This window comes from Manis javanica, chromosome 8 (genome assembly GCF_040802235.1).
Source record: "Manis javanica isolate MJ-LG chromosome 8, MJ_LKY, whole genome shotgun sequence".
In the NCBI taxonomy this organism is placed as follows: Eukaryota; Metazoa; Chordata; class Mammalia; order Pholidota; family Manidae; genus Manis; species Manis javanica.
The window spans coordinates 39311335-39334242 of NC_133163.1; the positions used below are offsets into that span (position 1 = coordinate 39311335).

The 22908-nt window shown below is 35.6% G+C and overlaps 1 protein-coding gene across 3 annotated transcripts in view; it reads right to left on the minus strand.

Annotated features, from left to right (window-relative positions):
- Positions 1–22908, minus strand: part of MNAT1 (MNAT1 component of CDK activating kinase) — a 243732-nt gene that overhangs the window by 102111 nt on the left and 118713 nt on the right. For all 3 annotated transcript variants that reach the window (XM_037006816.2, XM_073242296.1, XM_073242297.1), the window contains exon 7: positions 10189–10310. In XM_037006816.2, coding sequence (XP_036862711.1) covers positions 10189–10310 — 122 coding nt within the window. The remainder of the gene's footprint in view (positions 1–10188; positions 10311–22908) is intronic.

Consider the following 22908-nt stretch of genomic DNA (forward strand, 5'->3'; position numbering starts at 1 on the left):
TTGTCAATGGTTAATGAAACCCCCAACCACGACCACCACCACCATCAGCATGCCAAAAAAGTAATCTAACCTTCTTTATATACTCTCAAATAAGATTTTAGGTATGAAAAACTTGGAAAAAGTACAAACACTATGGTTATACTCCATAAAGGGCACTTACTCTACATTTTAAATCTAAGCCATAATGGTAAAGGTAGAAGAAAACCAAAAAGGCTCCAATCAGAAGTGTTGCTTAACAAGAAAGGGAGAAAAAAGGTCAGTCAGGCTACATTTTATTTTACACAGAATTCTAACAGGGTTACTTAAATACTCATATACATACACATATATATGCAGTAGCACTAGCATCATAGCACATTAAAAAAGGAAGATAAGGATAGCCCATTGGAAAGATCTAACAAAAAGCAGCAACAAATGAACACTAAATACAAGAGGAAATGCTGATGGGAAAGGGCAACAGTTAAGGGCCAGAAGTAAGAAACCTACCACCACTTATGTAATGACACAGACAACTATATTATACTTACATAGACAAAAACCTTCAACCCAAGTAAAGATAGGAAATCCATTCTTACATAAGCGAAAATATTTGTATGAAGGTGGAGGTGAGGGAGGGACAGGAAACTGTCTTATACCCAAAACCACTCTATTCCATGAACACAAGACAAAGTTCAGTTGTGGAGTTGGGATAGGAAAAGCAAAGCCACTTGCCCTCTAAAAGAACGAGACAGAGTTGTTGGCCTCTGGGAAAGAGACAGTTGTACTGAGGAAGTCCCACAGTGAAGCTCTACCACACAGGGCCAGAATACTAAGAAACCCCCTTGCTCCCGCCATAAAATGTGTTCCAAGTAAAAAGCAAGGTGAGTCTACCGCTGTGAAGGGACACTGAGAGACCCCCTCTGTGCTCAGGGTTGCAGAGCCTGCTGGAGGCTGAGCATGGTGCAAGAAGACTGAGAAAATTCCTCTCCTACTCCAGGCCTCATATTAGGTACAAAGTGACAATGGACCATGACTGGAAGAATTTGAAGCCTTTGATAAACTGACATTAATACTCAACTCCCTATATTACGGGCCTGAAAGAAAAATGACCATAAATATTTCTTGACATAAATATTATCTATCTAAGTCACTACTGTTCTACTGCACAGAATGTCCGATATTCACACGATAATTACAATAAACACAAGAAAGCAGGAAAATAAAACTATCATTAAGACAAAACAGTCAATAGAACTAGACCTAGAGATGCTGGAACTATCAAAAAGCCACATTAAAATAACATGGTTGATACATGAAAGAATCTAGTAAAAATGGTGGTTAACATGTATAAATAGGAAACTTCAGCAAAAAGATGGAAATTTCAAAAAGAAGTGGAATGAAAATGCTAACTATGAAAATTACAATATCAGAAAGAATTTCTTGGGTGGCACTTAATCCCCAAGAAGGGACAAAAAAGAAATAAACTCAAGGATAGGACAAGAGGAATTATTCAAACTTTTGAAACACAAATTTAAGATTGAAAAACACCAAACAGAGCATCCAAAAGCTCTAAAAGAATATCAAAAAATCTAACGTGAAATGAGAGACTCACAATGAAAAGAGAAAATGAAGAAAGCATTTCACAAAATGGTTTTTGTTAAATAACACATTATAGATTGAAGAAATTCAGAGAAACTTCTAAAGCTCATAAAAATAACATATTCATACATGCTGCCATATTTAGTACATCTTGTAGAAAACATACAGGAAATGTTTCTTTGGGGGATATCATTAATCATTAATCTACAATTACATGAGCAATATTATGGTAACTACACTCCCCCCATTATCAAGCCCCACCACACACCCCATCACAGTCACTGTTCCTCACCATAGTAAGATGCTATGGAATAACTACTTTTCTTCTCTGTGTTGTACTGCCTTCCCTGTGCCCCCTCCCCACTACATTATGTGTGCTATTCATAATGCCCCTTTTCCCATTTAGCCCTCCCTTCACATCCATCCTCCCCAGTCCCATTCCCTTTGGGTACTGTTAGTCCATTATTGGGTTCTGTGAGTCTGCTAATGTTTTGTTTCATCACTTTTTGCTTGGTTCTTATACTTCACAGATGAGTGAAATCATTTGATACTTGTCTTTCTCTGCCTGGCTTATTTCACTGAGCATAATACCCTCTAGCTCCATCCATGTTGTTGGAAATGGTAGTATTTGTTTTCTTCTTATAGCTGAATAATGTTCCATTGCGTATATGTACCACATCTTCTTTATCCATTCATCTATTCATGGACACTTAGGTTGCATCCATTTCCTGGCTATTGTAAATAGCTGCATCCATTTCCTGGCTTAGGTGCATAGGAAGTCTTTTTGAAACTGGGCTCCTGCATTCATAGGGTAAATTCCTAGTAGTGGAATTCTGGGGCATATGTTACTTCAATTTTTAGTTTTTTGAGGAACCTCTATACTGTATTCCACAATGGTTGAACTAATTACATTCCCACCAGCAGTGTAGGAGGGTTCCCCTTTCTCCACACCCTCAACATCTGTTGTCTGTCTTTTGGTTGGTGGCCATCCTAACCGGTGTGAGGTGATATCTCATTGTGGTTTTAATTTGCATTTCTCTGATGATTAGTGATGTGGAGCATCTTTTCATGCACCTGTTGGCCATCTGAATTTCATCATTGGAGAAGTGTCTGTTCAGATCCTCTGTCCATTTTTTAATTGGATTATTTGATTTTTCTTTGTTGAGGGGCATGAGCTCTTTATATATTTTGGATGTCAACCCTTTATCAGATATGTCATTTATGAATATATTCTCCCATACCGTAGGATGTCTTTCTGATCTATTGATGGTGTACTTTGTTGTACAGAAGCATTTCAGCTTGATATAGTCCCAATTATTCATTTTTGCTTTTGTTTCCCAGGTTAGGTTTATTCCTAGGTATTTTATTCTTTTTGATGCAATTGTGAATGGTATTGTTTTCCTGATTGCTCTTTCTACTAGTTCATCATTAGTGAATAGGAATGCAACAGATTTCTGTGTATTAATTTTGTATCCTGCAACATTGAATTCAGATATTAGTTCTAGTAGTTTTGGAATGGAGTCTTTAGGATTTTTTATGTACAATATCATGTTCAAGATATATACAAGAAGGGAGATATGTTCAAGAAGTTGCTCATGTTTATGTCCAAGAGATTTTTTTCCTATGTTTTTTTCTAAGAGTTTCATGTTTTCATGATTTACAGTCAGGTCTTTAATCCATTTTTAATTTACATTTGTGTATGGGGTTAGACCATGATCCAGTTTCATTCTCTTACATGTAGCTGTCCAGTTTTGCCAAAACCAGCTGCTGAAGAGGCTGTCATTTACACATTGTATATACATGACTCCTTTATCGTATATTAACTGAACATATATGTTTGGCTTAATATCTGGACTCTCTATTCTATTCCACTGGTCTGTGGGTCTGTTCTTGTGCCAGTACCAAACTGTCTTGATTAATGTAGCTTTGAAGTAGATCTTGAAGTTGTGAAGCCAGATCCCACCGGCATTATTCTTCCTTCTCAGGATTCCTTTGGCTATTCAGGGTCTTTTATGGTTCCATATGAATTTTATTTGTTACAGTTTGTTGCAGAATGCTGTTGGTATTTTGATAGGGATTGCATTGAATCTGCATATTGCTTTAGGCAGGATGGCCATATTAATTCTTCCTACCCAAGAGCATGGGATGAATTTCCTTTGTTAGTGTCCTCTTTAATTTATCTTAAAAGTGTCTTGTACTTTTCAGGGTACAGGTCTTTCACTTCCTTGGTAAGGTCTATTCTTAGTTACTTTATTCTTTTTGATGCAATTGTGAATGAATGGAATTGTTTTCCTGATTGTTCTTTCTGCTAGTTCATCATTAGTGTATAGGAATGCAAAAGATTTCTGTGTATTGATTTTGTATCTGCAACTTTGCTGAATTCAGATATTAGTTCTAGTAATTTGGAATGGAGTCTTTAGGGTTTTTTATGTACAATATTATGTCATCTGGAAAGAGTGACAGATTGACTTCTTCCTTACCAATCTGGATGCCTTGTATTTCTTTGTGTTGTCTGATTGCTATGGCTAGGACCTCCAGCACTATGTTGAATAAAAGTGAGGAGAGTGGGCATCCCTGTTTTGTTCCCAAATTTAGGTGAAAAGCTTTTAGAATCTTGCTGTTAAGTATGATGTTGGCTGTGGGTTTGTCATATATGGCCTTTATTATGTTGAGGTACTTGCCCTCTAAACCCATTTTGTTCAGAGTTTTTATCATGAAAGGATGTTGAATTTTGTCAAATTCTTTTTCAGCATCTATGGAGATGATCATGTGGTTTTTGTCCTTCTTTTTGTTGATGTGGTGGATGATGTGGATGGATTTTTGAATGTTGTACCATCCTTGCATCCCTGAGATGAATCTCACTTGATCACAGAGTAAGATCCTCTTGATGTATTTTTGAATTCGGTTTGTTAATATTTTGTTGAGTGTTTTTGCATCTATGTTGATCAGGGATATTGGTCTGTAATTTTCTTTTTTTGTGGTGTCTTTGATGGTTTTGGTATTGGAGTGATGCTGGCTTCATAGAGTAAGTCTGAAAGTATTCCCTCCTCTTCTATTTTTTGGAATACTTTAAGGAGAATGGGTATTATGTCTTCTCAAATGTCTGATAAAATTCAGAGGTGAAGCCATCTGGGTCCAGGAGTTTTGTTCCTGGGTAGTTTTTTGAATACCAATTTAATTTCGTACCTGGTAATTGGTCTTTTTAGATTTTCTGTTTCTTCCTTGGTCAGTCTTGGAAGGTTGTATTTTTCTAGGAAGTTGTCCATTTCTTCTAGGTTATCCAACTTGTTAGCATATAGATTTTCATAGTTTTCCCTAATAATTCTTTGTATTTCTGTGGGGTCCATCATGATTTTTCCTTTCTCATATCCAATTCTGTTTATGTGTGTAGATTCTCTTTTTCTCTAAATAAGTCTGACTAGGGGGTTACCTATTTTGTTTATTTTCACAAAGAACCAGCTCTTGGTTTCATTGATTTTTTTCTATTGTTTTATTCTTCTCAATTTTATTTATTTCTTCTCTGATCTTTATTGTGTCCCTCCTTCTGCTGACTTTGGGCCTCATTTGTTCATCTTTTTCCAGTTTCAATAATTGTGACTTTAGACTCTTCATTTGGGATTGTTCTTCCTTCTTTAAATAGGCCCTACCTGATTGGTATATACTTTCCTCTTAGAACTGGCTTCAATGCATCCAACCAAAGTTGGGGCAAGTTTGGTCGTTGATCCATTGATTATTTAGGAGCATGTTGTTAAGACTCCAAGTGTTTCTGCGGCTCTTTGTTTTCTTTGTACAATTTATTTCAGTTTTATACCTTTGTGATCTGAGAAGTTGGTTGGTAGAATTTCAATCTTTTTGAATTTACTGAGGCTCTCTTTGTGGCCTTCTGTGTGGTTTATTCTGGAAAGTGTTCCATGTGCACTGGAGAAGAATGTGTATCCTGCTGCTTTTGGGTGTAGAGTTCTGTAGATGTCTATTAGGCCCATCTGTTCTAGTGTGTTTCAGTGCCTCTGTGTCCTTTCTTATTTTCTGTCTGGTTGATCTGTCCCCTTTGGAGTGATTGGTGTGTTGAAGTCTCCTAAAATGAATGCACTGCATTCTATATCCACCTTTAATTCTGTTGGTATTTGTTTCACACATGTTGGTGATCCTGTGTTGGGTGTGTAGATATTTATAATGGTTATATCCTCTTGTTGGACTGATCCCTTTATCATTATGTAATGTCCTTCTTTAACTCTTGTTACTTTCTTTGTTTTGAAGTCTATTTTTTCTGATACAAGTACTGCAACCCCTGTTTTTTCTCTATTGTTTGCATGAAATATCTTTTTCCATCCCTTCACTTTTAGTGTGTTTATGTCTTTGGGTTTGAGGTGAGTCTCTTGTAAAAAGCATATAAATGAGTCTTGCTTTTTTATTCATTGTATTACTCTGTGTCTTTTGATTGGTGCATTCAGACCATTTACATTTAGGGTGACTATCAATACATATGTACTTATTGCCATTGCAGGCTTTGGATTCATGGTTACCAAAGGTTCCAGGGTAGCTTCTTTGCTATCTAACTGTCTAACTTTAACTCTCTTATTACACTATTATAAATACAGACTGATGATTCTTTATTTCTCTCCCTTCTTATTCTTCCTCCTCCACTCTTCATATGTTTGGTGTTTTATTCTGTACTCTTTTGTATTTCCCTTGATTGCTTTTGTGGATAGCTGATTTTATTTTTTGCCTTTAGTTAGTATTTGTTTGGTCTGCTTTCTTTGCTGTGATTATTTTTTCTCTAGGGACATCTATTTAGCCTTAGGAATACTTCCATCTAGAGCAGTACCTTTAATATACCCTGTAGAGGTGGTTTGTAGGAGGCAAATTCCCTCAGCTTTTGCTTATCTGGAAATTCTTTAATCCCTCCTTCAAATTTAAATTATAATCTTGCTGGATACAGTAGTCTTGTTTTAAGGCCCTTCCGTTTCATTCCATTAAATATATCATGTCATTTCTCTTCTGGCCTGTAAGGTTTCTGTTGAGAAGTCTGATGATAGCCTGATGGATTTTCCATTGTAGGTGATCTTTTTTCTCTCTCTGGCTGCCTTTAATACTCTGTCCTTGTCTTTGATCTTTGCCATTTTAATTATTATATGTCTTGGTGTTGTCCTCCTTGGATCCCTTGTGTTTGGAGATCTGTAGGCTTCCATGGTCTGAGAGACTATTTCCTAACCCAGCTTATGGAATTTTTCAGCAATTATTTCTTCAAAGACACTGTCTATCTCTTTCTCTCTCTTCTTCTTCTGGTACCCCTATTATGTGAATATTGTTCCATTTGGATTGGTCACACAGTTCTCTTAATATTCTTTCATTCCTAGAGATCCTTTTATCTCTCTCTGCCTCAGCTTCTCTGTATTTCTGTTCTATGATTTATATTCCATTAACAGTCTCTTGCACTTCATCCGATATGCTCTTTAGTCCTTCTATTGATTGTTTCATTTCTGTTATCTCCCTCCAGACTTTATCCCTTAGCTCTTGCATGTTTCTCTGCAGCTCCATCAGCATGGTTAAGACTTTTATTTTGAATTCTTTTTCAGGATGATTGGTCATATCTATCTCTCTGGCATTGTTTGAGTTATTTTGGACTGTACCAGGCTTTTCAGCCTTTTCATGGTGATAGAAGTGATCACCAGCAGGTGGCACATGTGTCAGGTGGGAGAACAAAGTCCCTTCCTTCTTGCTGGTTGCCTTGTTGCCTTGCCCTTCTCCGCTGCCTGTGCCAGTTACCCGCACACAGGGAGCAGTCTCTGGGTTAATTCCCTGAGCTGCCATGGGCGGGACAGCCCTCGGGATGTCCAGTGGTCGCAGGCACACAGTGCATGTTCTCCTGTAAGAACAACATCCCTTTGGGCCTTCCGGACTTTGCCCATAGGGCACTGACAGTGGTCACAGGCACACATCGTGTGTTCTCGTGTGAGAACAATACCCCTTCGGGCCTTCCAGACTTTGTGCCACCTTCCTCTCTCTGTGCTGGGTAGCTGCATGCTGGCAGCAGCAGCTGCTGGGTCTGGCCCAGTTAGTTGCATGCTGTGGTTGCTTTGGGCGGTTCTGCTCCCTAGCTGCTCCACAGCAGTGGCAGGTTAGCTGGTTTCCTTGCAGTGCCGGCAGGGGAAATGAACGGCAGGCTGCTTACAGCCATGAGGGGATTTTGAGCTGTGTTGCCATCCACGGGGTTGGGGTGCCTTAAGTTCCTTAAGATTCCCAGCCTGCTAGAGTGATTGTGCCAGGATGATTTTGTCCCCTGTTAAACCCTTGTCCCTTTAAGACTTTTAAAGTGCCCACTTTTCTTTTGCCCTAGGGGAGCCAGCTATGGGGACCTCCTTGCAGTCTCTGTCTCGGATTTTACTTTTCTGTTTCTCTAATATTCAGTGCACCATGCAATGTGTGTCTGTCCTCCCAGTGCAGATTACTAGGGCTGGTTATTTAGCACTCCTGTGTTTCTACTCCCTCCCACCTCTGATTCTTTTCCTCACGCCAGTGAGCTGGGGTAGGGTGTGTGCTCTGGTCCCGCCAGGTCACGGCTTTGTATCTTACTCTTTTCATGAGATACTGAGTTCTCGCAGATGTAGATGTAGCCTGGCTGTCATACTGTATCTTCTGGTCTCTCTTTTAGGAATAGTTGTATTTGCTGTATTTTCAAAAATATGCATGGTTTAGGGAGGAGATTTCCACCACCCTGCTCATGCTGTCATCTTGAACCAAACTTTCAATATATCTTGCTTTTTTAATCCAATCTGGCAATGTCTGCCAATTACTGTGAGTAGACTTATGCTATCTAATATTGTGGGAATTAGTCATACATGGTCATTTAAATCAAACAAGTAAAATTTAGAATTCAGTTCTTCAATTGCACTAGCATATTCAAGTGTTCAGTAGTAACTAGTAGTTACTATCCTGGACAACACAGATAGAACATTTCCATCATTTCAGAAAGCTTTAATGGATCATGCTGGCATAGAATATTTGCACTCAATTTAATTACCAATATAGTTGAGATTCAGTCTACCACCATGCCATCAATTTCCTCTATTGACTTATTGACTATCTCTCAGTTTTACATTTTTAGTAGTTCTTCTAGGGTTTATATGAAATATCTGTAACTTATCACTGTCTATTTCCAGACAGTACTATACCACTTCACATATAGCTTAAAAACATTAATACAGCATAGTTTTTCCCCTCTTCATATCCTTTTTACTAATTGTTGTCATATGTTTTACTTATGCACTATAATGCACAGCCATTTCCATTGATCTTATCATTTTGATGACACAAATACTGGAAAATTAAAAACCCTATAACAAAGGAGTACTATTTTGAATACTTTGTCTTCACTTATATTAAAAAAGAATATTTTAAGAAAATTTATTTTAGAGAGACAGAATTTTGGCTTTTGGTAACCCAGTAACAGAAAAGAAACCAATGTTTACATCACCTGTAAGTTTTTACATCACAAAATTCATATTGTCTGTCTTCTCAAGCTTCTATTTTTGTATATAGTACAATTATTTGATAAATATGTTATATCAAACTCAAAAGGGGTTTTACATTTTGCTTTACATCTTCTCAGCTTTATGCTTGGAGGCTATATGATTTTAAGAAAATACAGAAGTAATAAAAAATCTTAAGATCCATCAGATAGCAAATTAGTAAATTATCTTTCATTTTAATTATAATTTGACTTTTGAGCCTCCATATTCATATGTAAAATACTATGCATCATGTTCAAGATTTTGGTCTTGATTTTGAAGAGGCATGTAGGTTATTATGTTTCATCTATCTCATTTTGCTGTTAGAGGCTCTTTTAAAATTATTTTTTAATTATTTGGTTTCACTGTGGCCATTATTTCCTTTTCACATTATATTCTTTACACTGTTTTTTTTTTGTTAGGTAACAATGGTTTCTGGATCTTTTCATTCAAGAGTTTAGGTTGAGACACCAGATCAAGATATGATTTGTTCCATCCAACAAAGTCTGTGCCTGTCAAAGTCTGTACTTTTCAAATATACAAATAACCACTTGTTGTTCTGAGACAAACTGTGATCATCTCCATCACTCACAAAAGCCAAAATACCATGTTCATTTCCAAAATGCATTCATATAATATGACTTTTGAGACACGGAGCCTCCCCTACCTAATACCTTTTGACAAACTATGTTTTATGGCTCATTTCTCATAAAGACGGTTTCATTATAAACAGCACTCATGAGTAAACTTACTCTTTTTTCATAGCAAGGAGCTCAACTCTCATATTTTTACTGGCTTCCTAACTAAATGAAGCCCCTATTTCTAAAAAAAATGCACACTGAGCTGAAAATGAACAGCTACTTCAGTATGGCTGTTGTGGACAGCCTTAAAAGGGAACTAATACAATCTATTCTCAGTCTGAAAAGACCTAACAAGACCATAGGAATAATAATATATTCACTAATTATTAAACACTATTCATTTTTTACAGAAGAGTAAAGTTCTGTAACACAAAATCTAAGGATGTCAAAGTGTCAATTTAAAAAAGGTAACAACAAAGCCCTAAGCATTAGTTCCTCAATGAGAAGTCCTGGATACTTACCCAAGTCTTCCTAGCATCTCAAACTCAGGAACATGTGGTCCACATGTCTCTATTTGCAGTGGTTGGTATTCGTACAGTGTTTCTTCTAGTTTCTGAATAGGTGCCAATGAAATATGCTGACCCTGTTAGAAACATTAATGAAAGCATGCCTTTTAATATTATTTTCACACTACTACTTATTTGTAAGCATTTTAAGGATGGACTAACTTTCTCACATTAAAAATATTATTTTGAGAGTTGGAGGAAGATGGTGGAACAGGAGGTCACTTCCACACACAACAAAGAAGCAACTACATCAAATACTACTGACTTTGAAAACAACCTGAATACTGTAGAACAGACCACCTAAACAAGGCTAACAAGAGAAGCACATTTTGAGGAGGGTAAAGGGGCAGAGCTGTGATCAGTCAGGATCCAAGCCCTTCCCCTATCCCAGCCCAAAAGCAGAAGGGAAAAAAATGAAGTGCAGAGGGGATAAATGTCACGAACCCAGCCCTGTGGATCTGCTCCAGGAAGACAAGTCCTCATTGCATTAAGCTTTGAAGATTAATGGACTGACATCAGGGAAAGTTACATTGGTATGGGGGGCCGAGTCACCTGTTCCTCATGGAGGACAGGCTTGTTCTGCCAATCCCTCTGAGACCCAACACAAAGGGAGCAGTTTCAAAGATTTGCTAGCCTTGGGAAGTGTGCCAGAGTGAAGGGAGTTTGAGGAAGCTCTCTCAAAAGGAGAAAGGGCAGGAAAACAACACTTTTACAGCCTCCCCAAAGCACAAGTGACCAAATACTTGGAGGAACCTGCTCTGACACTACACCTATCCCAGTGAATCAGCCCCCACATTCTCCTGCAAACCTGCCCCACCCAACTCACTCAGCCCTGTGGTAGTAGGGCACTGCTGACAAACAGACAAAGGGTGGACCTACCCACAGAGAACGCCAGCAGAAATCAAAGAATGACATCAAAGAAAGGCACTGCAGTGGGGATCTGCATTGCTGGTAGAAGGACAGAAGGCGCATCTCACCCACAGCCAACAACAGGCACCATGGCTCAGCCACAGCATTGAATTGGTCTTTGATAAGCAGGGGATTTGTGCATCTGAGCACCACAGGACACATACCACAAAAAGCCACTACTTTCAAGACCAGGAGGCACAGATGATCTATCTAATACAAAGGAGAAAGAAACACAGAGACCCAAACAAAATGAGGAGGCAGAGGAATATGTTCTGAACGAAAGAACAAGATAAAATACCAATAAAGGTTCTAAATGAAACAAAGATAAGCAATATTTTTGGTAAAGAATTCAAGTCATAAAGATGCTCACTAAATTGGAGAAAAGAATTTATGATCTCAATGAGAACTTCAACAAAGAGAATGAAAATGTAAAAAGAACCAGTCAGATTTGAAGGATTCAATAACCAAAATGAAAAAATTAAATAGAGGGAATGAATAGCAGGTTAGAGGAGGCAGAGGAACAGATCAGTGAGCCAGAAGATGGAGCAGTGGAAAGTAAAGAAGCTAAGAACAGAGAGAAAAAAGAATTTCTAAAAATAAGAAGATATTAAGAAAGCCCGAAAACAACCCCAAATGAAACAATATTCACATAATAGGGATCCCAGAAAGAGAAAAGACAGATAAAGGGATAGAAAGTCTATTGATGAAACAATAGATGAAAACACCCCCAACCTGCAGAATGAAACAGATATCCAGGTCCCGGAAGACCAGAGAGCCCATAACAAATTGGACCCAAGGAGGTCCACACCAAGACATATAATAATCAAAATGGCAAAGATTAAAAAGAGAATCTTAAAAGCAGCAAGAGAAAGGAAGACAGTAAGCTACATGGGAAACTCCAAAAGGCTATCAGATTGTTCAGCTTTCAGTTCAAAAAGAAGACATAACATTTGTGAATATCTATGCACCCAACACAGAAGGACATGAATCTATAAAGCAAATACTGACAGACATGAAAGGAGAAACTGAACTACATGATAATACTAGTGGACTTTAACACCCAAATTACACCAATGGATAGACCACTTAGACAGAAAATAAAAAAGGAAATAGGGACACATTAGACCTCATAGACATTAACAGATATATACAGACCATTCCACCCAAAGTAGAATACACATTCTTCTCAGGTGCACACAGAACATTCACCAGAAAGGATAGCATACTAGGACACAAAACAAGTCTTAGTAAATTTAAGACAAATTATATCAAGCATCTTTTCAGACCACATGGTATGAAACTAGAAATTAATCACAAAAAAAACAACTTAAGAATAAAAAAAACACATAGAGGCTAAACAACATGCTTCTAAATAATCAATGGTGGATCAATGACCAAAACAAAGAGAAATCAAGTAATAAATGGAGACAAATAAAGAGAAAAACACAACAGTTCAAAATGTAGGGACACCCCAAAAGTGGTTCTAAAAGGGAAGTACATTGCAATACAGGCCTACCTCAAGACACAAGAACAATCCCAAATAGCCTAAACTCACAATTAATAAAACTAGAAAAAGAACAAATAAAACCCAAAGTTAGTAGAAGGAGGAACATAATAAAGATTAGAGCAGAAACAAATAATATAGAGAATAAAACAATTAAAAAAATTAATGACACCAAGAGCTGGTTCTCTGAAAAAATAAACAAAATAGAAATCCCTAGCCAGACTCATCAAGAAAAAATTCAAAAATAAACAAAATCAGAAATGAAGAAGGATTAGTCACAACAGATACCACAGAAATGCAAAGAATTATTAAAGAGTACTATGAAAAATTATATGCCAATAAACTGGACAAGTTAGAAGAAAAGGATAAATTGCTAGAACATACAATATTCCACGTCTGACCCAGAAAGAAACAAAATCTGAACAGACAAATTACCACTAACGAAACTGAATTGGTAATCAAAAAACATCCAACAAATAAAACTATGGAACAGATGGCTTCATGGGTGAATTTTACCAAACATTTAATAATGAGCTAACATTTATGCTTCTTCAAGTAGTCCAAAAAATAGAAGAACTACTCCAAACTCACTCTACAAGGCCAGCATTACTCTAATTCCAAAACCAAAGACACTACATTAAAAAAGAGAAAAATACTGAACAATATTTCTCATGAACATATATTCAAATGCTCAATAAAATACTGGCAAACTAAATTCAAAATTACATCAAAAGGATCACCCATCACCACAAAGTTGGATTTATTCTAGGATGCAAAGATGTAACCGTATCTTCAAAACAATCAATATAATATACCACATCAACAAAAGAAAGGAAAGAAACTGTATGATCATCACAACAGATGCTGAAAAAGCTTTTAACAAAACAACACCCATTCATGCCAAGAACTTTCAACAAAGTGGGTACTAGAGAGAATATAACTCAATATAATAAAGGCTGTATACAACAAACCCAGAACTAACATTATACCCAAAGGTGAAAAGCTAAAAGCTTTTCCTCTAACATCAGGAATAAAGCACAAATGCCCAACAAAACAAAACAAAAGTAGTAGAACCAGCTATACACAAAATCAGTCAAGGAATACCCAAAAAACACAGAATATGACTTCTAATGAATGCATCAAGTGTGGAGGAGAAAGAAGAAAGAAAAAGAAGTGCTTTTAGACTGTGTTTAAAATACAGCAATCATCAACTTAATATAGACTGTTATATACTAAGGAAGATATCCTTGAACCTTATGTTGGCCACAAACCTAAAGCCTATAATAGATACACAAAAAAACTGAGAAAAAGAAAGGAATCACAACACTAAAGAAATCCATCAAAAACAAGAGTATAAAAGAGGAAGAACAGAACAAGGAGTAACTATAAAAACAATCATAAAACAATTAAGAAAATGGCACTAGTACATATACCTATGAATAATTACCTTAAATGTAAATGGACTGAATGCACCAATGAAAAGACAAAAGAATGCCTGAATGGATAAAGAAACAAGGCCAATCTATATGCTGCCTCCAAGAGACTCATTTCAGACTCAGACATACAGAAACTGAAAGTGAAGGGCTGGAAAAAAACTTCCAGTACTTATATCAGACAAAATAGATTCCAAAACAGAGAAATTAACAAGAGACAAGGATGTTGCATAATGACAAATTATATCAAGTATCTTTTCGGACCACAATGGTATGAAACTAGTAATCAATCACAAACAAAAACAACTGAAGAAAAAAAACACATAGAGGCTAAACAACATGCTTCTAAATAATCAGTGGTGGATCAATGACCAAAACAAAGAAGAAATCAAGTAACACATGGAGACAGTGAAGAGAAACAAGATGATATAACCATTATAAATATCTATGCACAGGAGCACCTAAATACACAAATGCTAACAAAATTAAAGGGGGAAATAGATTACAACACATTCACTGTAGGAGATTTTACCACACCTCTCACATCAATAGACAGATCACCCAGACAGAAAATAAATATGGAAACAGAGGCAGTGAACAGCATATTAGATCAGATAGATCTAACATATCTACAGAACATTTCACCCAAAAGCAGCAGGATACACATTTTTCTCAAATGTACATGGTATGTTCTCCAGAATAGATCACATGCAAGGCCACAAAAAGAGCCTCAATAAATTCAAAAAGATTAAAATCTTCTCAAGCAACTTCTCAGACCACAATGGTATGAAACTAGAATTTAATTACACAAAGAAAACAAAAAAGCCTAAAGACACATGGAGGCTGACCAACATGCTTCTAAATAATCAATGGACTAATGAACAAAGCAAAGTCGAAAGCAAGACAAATGAAAACAAAAATACAGCAGTCTAAAATTTGTGGGACACCACAAAAGTGGTTCTAAGAGGGAATAGATAGCAATGCACAGGCCTACTACAAGACACAAGAACAATCCCAAATAAACAGACTACAATCACAATTAGAAAAACTAGAAAAAGAAGAACAAATGAAACCCAAACTTAGTAGAAGGAGGAGCATAATAAAGATCAGAGAAGAAATTAAAAAATATAGAAGAATAAAGCAATAGAAAATAATCAATGAAACCAAGAGCTGGTTCTTTGAGAAAAATAAACCAAATGGACAAACCCTTAGCCAGACTTACCAAGATAAAAAGAGAATATACAAATAAAATCAGAAATGAAAAAGGAATAGTTAACAATGGATATGACAGAAATAAAAACAATTATTACAGAATTCTATAAAAAATTACATTCCAATTAATTAGGCAACCTAGAAGAAATGGACAACATCCTTGAACAATACAATCTTCCAAAATCTACCCAGGAGGAAACAGAAAATCTGAACAGGACAATTGCCAGCAATGAAATTGAACTGGTAATCAAAACCTCCCAACAAACGAAAGTCTAGGAACAGATGGCAGCAGAACTCTACCAAGCATCTGAAGAAGAGCTAATACCCATCCTTCTAAAAGTATTCCAAAAAGTCCAAAAGAAGGGAATACTTCTAAACTCATTCTATGAGGCCAACATCATCCTAATATTAAAACACAACAAAAAAAGAAAATTGTAGACCAATATCCTGAGAAGCATGGGTGCAAAAATCCTCAACAAAATATTAGCAAACCAAATCCAAAAATACATCAAAAGGATCATCCATCATAACTAAATGGAATTTATTCCACTGATGCAAGGATGGTACAATATTTGTAAATCAATCAATGTGATACACCATATGAACAAAAAAACAAAAAAGGATAAAAGCCATATGATCATCTCAATATCCTAAAAAAGCAGTTGACAAACTTCAACACCCATTCATGAGCAAATTCTTTAACAAAATGGGTAAAGAGGGAACATACCTTAACATAATAAAGGCCACATATGACAAACCCAGAGCTGACATCATAGCCAATGGTGAAAAGCTGAAAACTTTTCTTCTAAGATCAATAACAAGACAAGGATGTGAACTCTCACCACTTTTATTCAACATAGTACTTCAAGTCCTAGCCAAGGCAATCAGATAACACAAAGAGATAAAAGGCATCCAGATTGGTAAGGAAGAAGGTAAACTCTATTCGCAGATGACACGATATTATACATAGAAAACCTTAAAGACTCCACCAAAAAACTGTTAGAACCAATAACTGGATTCAGCAAAGTTAAAGGATAAAAAATTAATATATGGAAATCTGTTACTTTCCTATATACTAATAACAAACTATCAGAAAGAGAAATCTGGAAAACAATTCCATTTACAATTGCATCAAAAAGAATAAAATACCTAGGAATAAACCTAACCAAGGAAGTAAATCTGTACTCTGAAAACTTTAAGACACTCATAAGAGACAATAAGGAAGACTCAAGTAAATGGAAATCTTGCCTGTGCTGATGGATAGGAAGAATTAATATTATCAAAATGGCCCAAAGCAATTTACAGATTCAATGCAATCCGTATCAAAATGCCAAGAGTATTTTTCAATGAACTAGAGCAAATCATCCTAAAATTCATATGGAACCACAAAAGACCCCAAATAGCCAAAACAATCCTGAGAAAGAACAAAGCTAGGGGGCGTTACACTCTCTGACTTCAAACTCTACTACAAAACTACAGTAATGGAAACAGTATGGCACCGGCGCAAGAACAGACCCACAGATCAGTGGAACAGAACAGAGAGTTCAGATAAAAACCCATGCATATATGGGTAATTAATATATGATAAAGGGGCTATGAATACACAATGGGGAAAAGATAGTCTCTTCAACAACTGATGTTGGGAAAACTGGACAGCTACATGCAAGAGAATGAAACTGGATTACCATGTAACTCCACACACAAAAGCAAACTCAAAATGGATCAAAGACCTAAACATAACATAGGAAACCATAAAACTCTTAGAAGAAAACATAGGCAAAAATCTCTTGAACATCAGCATGAGCAATTTTTTCCTGGACACATCTTCTCAGTCAAGGGAAACAAAATAAAAAATGAACAAGTGATACTACATCAAACTAAAAAGCTGTGCACAACAAAGGACATCAGCAGCAGAACAAAACGGCATCCTCCAGTATGGGAGAATATATTCATAAATTATTTATCCAATAAGGGATTTACATCCTAAATATATAAAGAACTCATATGCCTCAACACCAAAAATAATAAATAACCTTATAAAAAATGGGCAGAGAACCTGAACATTTTTCCAAAGAAGAAATATAGATGGCCAAAAGCACATGAAAAGATGTTCCATATTGCTAATTATCAGAGAAATGCAAATCAAAACCACAAGAGATATCACCTCACACCAGTTAGAATGGCCACTATCCAAAAGACAAGAAATTATAAGCATTGGAGAGGATGTGGAGAAAAGGGAACCCTCCTACACTATTGATGAGAATGCCAATTGGTACAGTCACTTTGGAAAGCAGTATGAAGGTTCCTCAAAAAATCTAAGAATAGAAGTACCATATGATCCAGTAATTCCACTTTTAGGAATTTACCCAAAGAAAACAAAATCCCTGATTTGAAAAGATACATGCACTCATTTACAGCAGCTAAGATATGGGAGCTAGGGAGAGAAAGACAAACACCATATGATTTCATTTATATGTGGAATCTAAGAACAGAACAAAACAGACAAAATAGAAATAGGCTTATGAACACTGAGAAGTGGTCTGGTGGTTACCATGTGGGAGGGTTAGGCTGGGCAGGTGGCTGAAATAGGTGATAGGGATAGAGGCCCAAAATTTCAATCATAATATAAATTAGTCACAGGGATGGAAATAAAGCACAAAGGATATTGTGAATAGTTCTGTAACATCATTCTATGTGACAGACAGTAACTACATTAGTTGGACTAAGCATTCAATAATGTACAGAACTGTCAAATTAATATGGTGTATGCTTAAAACCAATATAATATTGTATATAAACTATATTTCAATAAAAAATTAAGAATTCAATCCAAAAAAAACAGCAACAGAAAAATAACATAGTCAATTACTAATCATTAGTATAGTGGTTATTAAAAAAAGAAAAAAATACTAAAAATAAAAAATAACTTTCCATATCAATCAGCATATGATTCTATGTTAAGTACCATAGAAGAGACTGTAATTCATAAAGTATTAGCAATTCAGGGTGATAGGCTAAATGATTCTGCAAACCCTTTAACACAATTTTAAGATTCAAAACTCTTAATTTTTCCATTTTACCTAAGTTACTTTTATTCACCATGTTAGCCTCATCTTCAACATATTTGCTAATAAGTCCTGTAAGCTTGTTTTAAATCTCTCTGTATAATTATCTATTTAACATCTGTCTCCCCATTAGACTTCAAGGCCCAATGTTCAGTCATGTTTAACAGCACAGTGTTTGGCACCAAAGAGCTCTGTTCAGTACTTTGCTGAATGAATGAGTAACAGAAAAGATCATGTGAATAGTCATCTGATGAATTGGTATGAACAGTAGGAAAACCAAAAGATGGAGAGTCAAATTTCCAAATTTTATAAATTTAAGAATTCCATAAATTTAAGCATTTATTCTTAAAATGTTTCTCTCACCAAACATAATGGAATTTTGTCAATCACATGTACTATGAGGGTACTTAAAGAATACATGTTCACCTTCACACTTTATTACTATTTTCTTTCACTTACTCATTTCAGAGTCAATGGATACTTTTTATCCCTAGGCTGTAAATATGCTTTCTAGCCACTTAAGAACTCATTTTAACAAAATTTCAGATAACAAAACATTGTGGATATTGTTATAATCATCATATACCCATCTGACTACATGCCAATGATTAGAATGTACAGTAGTGAACAAAACATATACAATCATCTGCCCTCAGGAAGCTTACATTCTAGTAAATAACTTTTCAATGAAATTGTGCCTTATACTTCTATTTATTTGAAACATCCAAATGCAAAGCCAAAACAAAAAGAAAACAATAGTGGTTGTTTTTCATCAACTAGGTCTTCTCACATGTAAAACTTAATGATCCTATAGAATGTGCCACATTGCTAAAAGGAATTGGAAACTAATACTTTTCACTGTTCTCAGAACATTAAACCACTATAATTCTAGTGATTATTTCCAGACAAAATATCTACAAGAGAAAATCAACTAAATTATTTCTGAAATATTGTTTCTGTGTTGATAAATGTCCTAACAATGTGTGTGCATGTATGTATGTGTTTTTGCTCTGTGTGGATGTGTATACATCTGTAAATGGATGTGAATTTTTTTTAGTTGTGTATGTACATGTGTGTCCCCTCCTCAGTTATTTAACAGGATAGAGAATATTTAAAGAATGTACCTACACTGCCTTCAAGTTGCTCATTCTAATAGTTTTTTTGTGTGTGTGTCGGGGGGGGGAGCAGTAACTCAGTTGTTTTGAATTTATTTTAGGAGCAAGCAGAGCAATTTTTATACTACACTGTTCTGGTCACTCTAGGATACTATCAGCCTGTCATTACCACAGCTGCATAGTAGTAACTTCCTGGTAGCACATAATTTCATGATAACTACAATTGATTTTCCCCCACAGAAATCACTTTTTGTGATTTCTTTCAAAATGTACAGTAAACAGCATAAGACAAATAAGGGACAAGGCCCTGCACTGTAAAAGGTAACTATATACTTATGCTGGCACTGCCTCTAAACTAAATGAACTGAGACGCCACAACTTCTCTCAGCTTCATTTTCATCGTCTATATGGGGGAAGGGCATGAATTAGGGACTGGACTACATATTCTTCCAGGTCTAACCTGCTAGGATTTCATGACCACTAAGTGGAAATAAGCTACTACCTCATGTATCATAACAGATAATGTATGTATCATAAAAATATTTATCATAAAATAAAGGAATTTCCCCAAATTCATGTAAAATAATTTTATTCCATTTATACTAGAGAAACAACCAGTGGTAAAAACAAGCTCTAATCCCTAGATTCCCAACCTTCTAGTAGGATCATTATTACTACATTTCCTTTCTAAATGCGTGTCTTGGAGTGAGCAGAATGTAACTTCCTAAGAATTATTAAGGTTTGCTCTTTTAAGCTTTCTAAGGTTGACTTATTCCCACAAACCAGCTTTTATAGGCCTTCCTTGTCTTTTAAAATATGGTTCCTAATAGATTTCCTTCTCACAAAGCAATGGTAACAGGCTCTTCCGTAGTATGAAAAGTTACATCTCAACATACCAGGTTCAGTGCTGTAGTCTTCTAGCTCTGAGTGATGAACAGTTCCATTCAAATATGTAAGATATGCTTTAAAACATCAAATAAGAATTCCTATAACTATCTACCTGAGCTTAAGCATTCTGCTTATCATTAGAAATCAAATAGTCCTAAAAGAGTTATACCCTCACTTGGATAAACCAAATCTCCAAAACCATTTCTACCAAATTGCCCTGGAGACGTCATCAAAATCTGTTCACTACAATGGAACTACTTAGGGCTTTGTTAACTAAATTCATTCGTAATTTTTCTCCCTGCAACACACACCATTCAGTGTTCAAATTACCACACAGAAAACATTCTTTAATAATATATCAACTCTATTTTACAACTTTTGTTACACTAATATAAACTATTCCTTGAGAAAAACTCCAAAACTAAGATGTAACATATGTAGAAATTTTAAATGTTGGGGAAAAAAATAAGAAATAATATCTATTTTAAAAGATTAATTATCATTAAAGCATCTCAAATTACAACCAAACCCTGTATATTTTTAAAAAGCATTTTTGTAAATTCCTTTCTATTAGTATAGAACTACGATGGCTCAAATAGAAACTACATGCAACAATTTACTTGTGGACACATGCAATTAGTTTTCAGAGAGCCATAGGTCTCAAACTCTAGGTAAAAGGAATAGCATTTTCTCTCTCTGCTTGAACTTGTTTGACTATAACTGCATTCCTGCAGATTTATCTCCAAAAAAATGCAAAAATAAAGACAGGAAAGGAACTAAGCTAGTTGTCTCTGCTGCAGATGGGTTCTATACCTAAAATATCCAAGACAGATCCAAATGTTATCTGGTAGGGTCTGAAGTATGTGACTGACATAAGTTCAACATAGCTATAACAGTGAAGGCACATCCTGTGCATGGATTAAGTTCAAAGGTCAGAATAAAGCAAAAACTCATTAAAATAACCCCTCAAAAATCCCCTACATAGTCCATAAAGTATGTTATACATTGTTCTCTGCATACTATAATCTCTTTATATAAATCCAATTCAGCTAGGTTTTTCTCCAGCACTGGAATAGATTACTGTTTCTGTTTTTGTGCAAAACCAGATAAAGTAGTGGCTTGCTTCTGGCAACCACATTGTTTCAAAAATATTTTTTTCTGAAGGAAAAGAGGAATTCTTTGATATTTTCCTTCCTAGGTTTGGTGCTGTTAAATTTAGCTGAAATCAAACAAGTTAAATATACATATAATATGACTCTGCTGAACATGACAGGTATTTAATGTTCATTCAATTGAACTCATGGGGAAAAATGACATTTGAGATGGGCTAAAAGGCTAAATGGGACTGAAATGGAAGAAGGGAAGAAAAAGCATTTCAAGTGAAGGGAATTTCAACACCAAGAGCAGCTCTAATATAAAAGCAAAAATAGGAGCCAGAATTTAAATAATAGAAGAAAGAATGGGAATTGAGGAAGCAGAAACACTGAGCAACTTTGACTACTATTTACACCAAAGTATAAGATAAAATGAAAACAGGAAGATACGGCAGTAGGTTAAAGAGAGGTAGGGTCCAAGGAAGAGATTTTTGTCTATTTTGTTTTGTTTTGTTGTTCCAGGCTTTATTTTTCTTTGAGTACTGACAAATGAGGCAATGTTGAAAAGTATTTTTTACATTCTTTCTCTGATGCTTGTCTTGCTACTGAGCTAACATTTGTTGCCAAGAGGACAGAGTGTCCAGCAGATCATAATTGTTTCTATAAAAAGATCAGAAAAGAAAAACATCAAGGAGACTATTTGGTGAGACAAAACCTATCTCCTTAAAAGAGTCTACATTAATTTTAAGAAAAACAGTATTGCCAGAAATTTTCGCCTAATTTTATTCAGACATATAGCATTTTAGCTCATTTACTTTTAGTAAATACAAAAATAGCTTCTGAGAAAGAATTCTTATCTTGGTACTTGAAATGAACTTTTATTTAACCAACAATAATTACAACTTACATATAGGTCTAAATTTCTGAATGATTAAATACGAAAATTGCTTTATATAAAGTTCCCAAAAAATATTACCACTAATATATAAGCAAAACAAAAAATATCACATGGAAAGATTAGTCTTCTGAACCAGAAGTGATAAAGGTAAAAAAGGTAGCAAGAGATAATATTTACTTAGATCTAAACCCTCTGTGCCCCATTCAGTGCTTGGTACATATTAGGAATGTTAGTCTTCTGAACCAGAAGTGATATAGGTAAAAAAGGTAGCAAGAGATAATATTTACTTAGATCTAAACCCTCTGTGCCCCGTTCAGTGCTTGGTACATATTAGAAATGTTCGTTTCATGAATGAACAAATGTTTTGTAATGATCTACAGTATCCCACTCACTCCAATCCCCCCCAAGGCTACATAACAAATCTGGTCCTATTTGAAGTCATTTAACTACAGAATGAATAGTTATTGTGCCATTCCCAGTGCAGAAAATAACTAAATAGCTGAGCCAAACTGTAACTTACTTTATACGTCTTCTGTCCGAAAAGGATACAAAAAATA